The sequence below is a fragment of the Mytilus californianus genome, unplaced genomic scaffold (genome assembly GCF_021869535.1).
Source record: "Mytilus californianus isolate M0D057914Y unplaced genomic scaffold, xbMytCali1.0.p SCAF_4, whole genome shotgun sequence".
Classification (NCBI taxonomy): Eukaryota; Metazoa; Mollusca; class Bivalvia; order Mytilida; family Mytilidae; genus Mytilus; species Mytilus californianus.
This window is the reverse complement of record NW_026262690.1, coordinates 2,176,792-2,182,791: the sequence shown is the minus strand read 5'-3', so window position 1 is coordinate 2,182,791 and position 6,000 is coordinate 2,176,792. Positions and strand designations below refer to the sequence as shown.

At 32.8% G+C, this 6,000-nt stretch overlaps 1 protein-coding gene across 2 annotated transcripts in view; it reads right to left on the bottom strand.

Annotated features, from left to right (window-relative positions):
• Nucleotides 1–211: 211 nt before the first annotated feature.
• Nucleotides 212–6,000, bottom strand: part of LOC127737260 (uncharacterized) — a 249,379-nt gene continuing 243,590 nt past the window's right edge. For both annotated transcript variants that reach the window (XM_052247812.1, XM_052247810.1), the window contains exon 4: nt 212–387. In XM_052247812.1, the coding sequence (XP_052103772.1) occupies nt 212–387 (176 nt within the window). The remainder of the gene's footprint in view (nt 388–6,000) is intronic.

Sequence of the window (6,000 nt, the reverse complement as noted above, 5' to 3'; positions counted from 1 at the left end):
ATTGTGCTATGATAATTTTATTCAAAGAAAAATAAAGATGAAAAATAGTTATACAAACATCACATTTTTATCAATTTTCATTCAATTTGTTTTATTCATGGGAATTAATCTGCAAAATTAATATATCAAAATATTGAACTTCAAATGTCCTTGTATTTATCTTAGAATATGCATAGAACATAGAATTTGCTAAACAAAAACTTTAACATGTTTATATGTGATGAGATAAAGGAGGATTGAAAGGTTCATAAGAACCCGGAAGTGTCATTTCATTTTGCCTTGTGACAGGCTTACTACTACTGCTTGGTTGTTGTTTCTTTGGTACTGTTGCTTCTCTGGTGGTTCTTCTCTTTGGATATATGACTCTGCTAACCTTTCCAGTTTTTGCTGGAATAAATGTAACCATAGTTATCTAAAGTGAGTTTTTCTTAAATCTTTAGACTTGTATTTTGGTTGTGAAATATTAGACGATGTTAATATGAGGATGAACATTTTTTTTTATAACTTTAACATTTTCAAAATGTCTCGATTTCCTTTATTCTCATTTCCAAAAAGGTTGAGTAACTTTAGCTCACAAGAGTTAAATGGATCAATTGGGAAATTTCAACCAAATTATATCTTGAAATACCAGAACAGGAAAAGGAAAGAATGTTATATTCGTGCACTATTATACCTTTTGAACTTAAATTAATGTAAACTTGAGCGGGTTTTTGTTTGTCATGTTTTCACCACTGCATGATTCCTAGGCAAATTGTATGGAACGCCACAGCTGTCTTATGTGGAACTCTGATATTACTTTATGTTGTTTTATTATTACTTGATGATATTTTGTATTTACTTAATATGGTTTTGACATTACGTAATGATGTTTTGATATAACTCAATATGGAATAGTCATTACTTAATGATATTTCGATATTACACAATATGGTTTCGTATTGACTTGATATAGTTTTGTTATTACTCAATATGGTTTTGTCATTACTCGATGTGGTTTCGCCATTATTTAATGTGGTTGTGTCATTAATCAATGTGATTTTAACATAACTTGATGTGAATGTGACTTAACGTTATGTAGTTGTTTCATTACATGATGTGGTTTTGTAATTTTGTAATGATGATGTGCCTATTCTTTATATGGTTTTAACATTACGTAATGATGTTTCAAAATTTGACGATTTTACACTACATGATGTGTTTGTTTCATTATTTGAATTGGTCCTGTCATTCTTTGATGTGGTTATCCCATTACTTGATGAGATAAAATCACGTGACCAATTCGGAAAAACCTGTTCTATTTTTAGATAGATTTCCATGTTGTATGTGCCTTGGATGAGTGTGGCCATCCATCGAATTAGAGTTCAAATTAAAGTTCGGGTTACTGTTTGAGATAAACTTTGAGTTAGTCTTCGATTTGGAATTCAAGTCATTATTAGAATTAAAGTTTTAGTTAGCATTGAGTTTCGAGTTGGACTTCGAGTTTGAGTCACATTTAATGGTAGAGTTCTAGTTACAACATTAAATTGGAGTCACTTTTTGAGGTAGAGTTTGAGTAAGATTCGAATTTAAGTCTCATTTAGATTAATCAAGATTATGAGTTGAAATTCGAGCTATTTTATATGAGTTCGTAATTAAATTTTCTATCGCTGAACAAGGACTTTTGCTCGGGCTTCCGAAAAGAGGGCTCCGGGGTATGCGTACAAAAGATAAACAATGTTACAGTATACAAAACGCAACATAGAAGTTGAAATAAAGCTAGATATGGTGTGATTGACAATGAGACAACTATCCACCAGAGTTTAAATGCAGTGGATGTAAGAAATCAGCCTTCAACATACCATATAGTCACTTACAAAAGGCCACCATGCACCATGTGAAAAAATTCAAACGAAAAAACAAACGGTCTTATTTATAAATAAACAATCTACAAAAAAAAGACACATTTATACAACGATAACAATTGAACTTCATGCTCCTGACTTGGGGCAGGTACATAAAGAAAGTGCACGTGGCGGAGTTTAACATGTATGTGAGCGCTAAATCCTAACCTTACATCGGACTGTTACAGTTATGTAACAGCACAACACGAGAAAAAAAATGTAAACTAGACAAAGTGATGCCCCCGCACTCAACTCATTAAACCGCTTATACCCCAAAAATGACAACAAAAAGTTCAATTATCTCCCAAAAGAGCAAAAGATAATAAAAATAAAAACCCTGACCACATGCACAACTTCAATATATGTACAAACAGACAGTAAAGAGAAAACTTCCTAGGATTCAAACTGTAGGAGGAGTTATGCGGAATAACTATATACCCATAATGGGACGGACAGACGGACGGACGGACGGACGGACGGACAGGGGTAAAACAATATGCCCCCCAACCTTCAGTTGCGGTGGCATACAAAACAGTTTCATTTGGCTGATTCAATAGATCGGTATGACTGGGTAATATAAATCCATCGGGGTGATCTCGGATGCTCCAGAAAGGCACCCGTCGTGTTATTCGAGAAAGTACAAACCCAGTGATTTGGTTTTATTTGGTAGTTTACATTCAAGGAAAAGATGGCGGTATTATGGTTACTACGACTGGAACATGTCCGTCGTCACATGTGAAACAGATATTCCAAAAAGTTTATTTTTCAATTAGTGCGAGGTAGATCAGGGAATTCAATTGATTACAAATAAAAGATTGATATTCGTTTAAGTTCAAATGATCATTTACGCTACAAAAAAATTCAGAGAATTCTTATTTTATAGTATTGATGCTTTGTCGCTTAGTCCGAGCCCCCTCCCCCCGTTTCCCTGTAACTTTAGTGTGAGTTGATTTGAAGTGTTTCATTTGTTAACAATAAAGTTCAAGTCTTTTGATTTGTGTCGAGCCTGCGACATCAATGTAGCGGCAGTGAGACACAACAAACCTATATTTCGTCGTCGATAGTGGCGTCGGCGTCTCCATCTCCATTTTTTTTTAATTTCTATTGAGTTTAACCTTTCGTTATACATGTTACTAAACATGTATGCCATCATAATTTTGTACTTTTAGAATATCATACTGTATTTGTTTACCTCGACTATTGTATCTGTATTTATATTGTATGTTTCTCTGTAAACTTGTATTTAGTTTTTAGAGAATAAAGTATCTATCTATGTATCTATCTATAGATCCTTAGGTTTCTAGTTTTTTACATTTTTCATTTCGGGACCTTTTATAGCTTATAGTATGGGTTTTGCTCATTGTTGAAAACCATACAGTTTTGTTTTAGTTAAATAAAACCGAATTAAACTGTTTTGACATGACAAATTTGTAAACCTCCATGAAGTGTTTTAAATCTTGTATAGGAGTTATTCCTCAATTTCAAGAAAAAGCATCGACAGAAAAACATTTTTTTAAAAATTTTTTTTTTACCGATAAATGTAAAGATAAATGTACAGCCGATCAACATGACGCTTTTACACTTACAGCAGCAATATCAGGCGAGACACATGGTTCCGTGGAATATTTTACAAATTTATTACAAAAGTACTGCTTCCGTTTGAGAACTTAGGATAAAAACAACAGGACCAAGTGGTTTGGGGATATCCCAATTATGTCCGAAATACTGTAAACTTTTTAATACTTTTTTTCTTATTATTGTCTGCCGTTCCCCTTTTTCATACCAAATAACTATGAACAACCACTCGAACTTTAATTTGAACTTTAACTCAATGGATAGCGATACCCATCCAAAGCACATTAGACAAACGATATATTGAAATCTGTTTAAAAATAGAACATATTTTTTTCCTAATTGGTCACGTGGTTTTACCTCATCAAGTAATGGGATAACCTCATCAAAGAATGACAGGACCACATCAAATAATGAAACAAACACATCATGTAGTGTAAAATCGTCAAATTTTGAAACATCATTGCGTAATGTTAAAACCATATAAAGAATAGGCAAATCATCATTACGAAATAACAAAACCATATCATGTAATGAAACAACTACATAACGTTAAGTCACATTCACATCAAGTAATGTTAAAACCACATTGACTAATGACACAACCACATTAAATAATGGTGAAACCACATCGAGTAATGACAAAACCATATTGAGTAATGACAAAACTATATCAAGTCAATACGAAACCATATTGTGTAATATCGAAATATCATTAAGTAATGACTATTCCATATTGAGTTATATCAAAACATCATTACGTAATGTCAAAACCATATTAAGTAAAGACAAAACATCATCAAGTAATAATAAAACAACATTAAGTAATATCAGAGTTCCACATAAGACAGCTGTGGCGTTCCATACAATTTGCCTAGGAATCATGCAGTGGTGAAAACATGACAAACAAAAACCCGCTCAAGTTTACATTAATTTAAGTTCAAAAGGTATAATAGTGCACGAATATAACATTCTTTCCTTTTCCTGTTCTGGTATTTCAAGATATAATTTGGTTGAAATGCACTAGAAAATAACAATGAAGGGGAGCTAACCACGTAATTTGCTATCATTCTAACCAAAAGATATTTAGAAATTTCTCGAATTACCAGACACATAGAAACGAAAGACCTCCCATTTCTAACTCAGAACAAAGGTATCCTCAAAATAAACAAAATTAGAGCGGCTGGATTTTTTCCGCCATGTTTTGAAATTCTTCTATATTGCCTGATTCTTACAAAGACTGGCACTTAAGAGACTATCAAAGACCTACAATAAAGATCAAAATTCCGTTATGACAAAAAACATTAAGATATGTATACTAAATACAACCACTGACGTTCTTAACTAGAGCACAGACTATGTGGCGTGATTAACGCAGATTCAACCTTTCCCTGTTTAATACCCGTCATTGGAGCTAAGGGTATATCAGACAGCGTACAGAAATACTGAAGGTTATTTTGGTTATGTCGTCAGTTATACATCACTACAAAACAATATCACACTAAACTGTCTTCGTTAAATTTGTTTCTTTAAAGTAGTAAGAAGTATAAAAATACACTGTCTTGACATGCAAAACAATTAGCTTTTGCTTGATTATATCAATAATAGTTTTACACAGACAATCTGTAACCATCAATGGAAAGTAGCTACTCAAGACTTATGAAATGATGTTTAACGATAAAGAAATACTTTATACCACTATTTATATAAGTTTTGTCATAATATTTGACACCAATATTTTGAACTCAGTCGTTGAAACGTATCAGTCTACGATATTTTCCTCAATACAAGTAATAAGTATGAATGTATTAGAAATTGAAAGCATTGTTTTCAGGATCGGAGTAAAGTACCGACAACATTATTGCCTGTTTTATTGAAAATACGGATGGTTTCATCAGCTAGTTAAAAAAACTCAGATTGGTTGGAATTGTAAGTGATGGAACGGAAATTATAATAAATGAAAAGATAACAAAATGTATATTGCTGTACAGTTATCAACGCCTATGGTCTTACATCCTGTCAATACTTATATTTTGGTATTGCACAAGGTTATGCTTTTCTCAGACTCAAAATTTGTTGGATGTGTAATCACTGATATTTTAGTCTGGGAAAACCTGTTTTATTTGCAAGTTGCAATTGGCTTTGAACTAGTTTTCATTAACTACGAGTTCTCTTAGATCGTCACTTTTTGACTTTTGTCCTTTTTTTTTTGTGATTCGTGTCGATTTGATCAAGCTCACTCCAACTGATTTTTACAGTTGCTTCAAATGGTTTGCTTTTACACTATTGTCCAAAGGTTACTGGAGGGTTGAGGGCACCTAAACATGTTTAACCCAATCACATTGTTAATGTGTTTGTGCCAAGTCGGTAGTCTGTAATTCAGTAGTTGTCGTTGGTTGTATGTAGTATTTAGTTTTCATGAATTGTTTTAATATTGGCGGTTGGTTTTCTCGATTAAATTTGTTGAATAGTCAAGGCATTTATAGCTTACTATCCGTTAAAGGTTTTGATCGTTGTTGAAGGCCGTATGTTGACCTTTAGTTGCTCA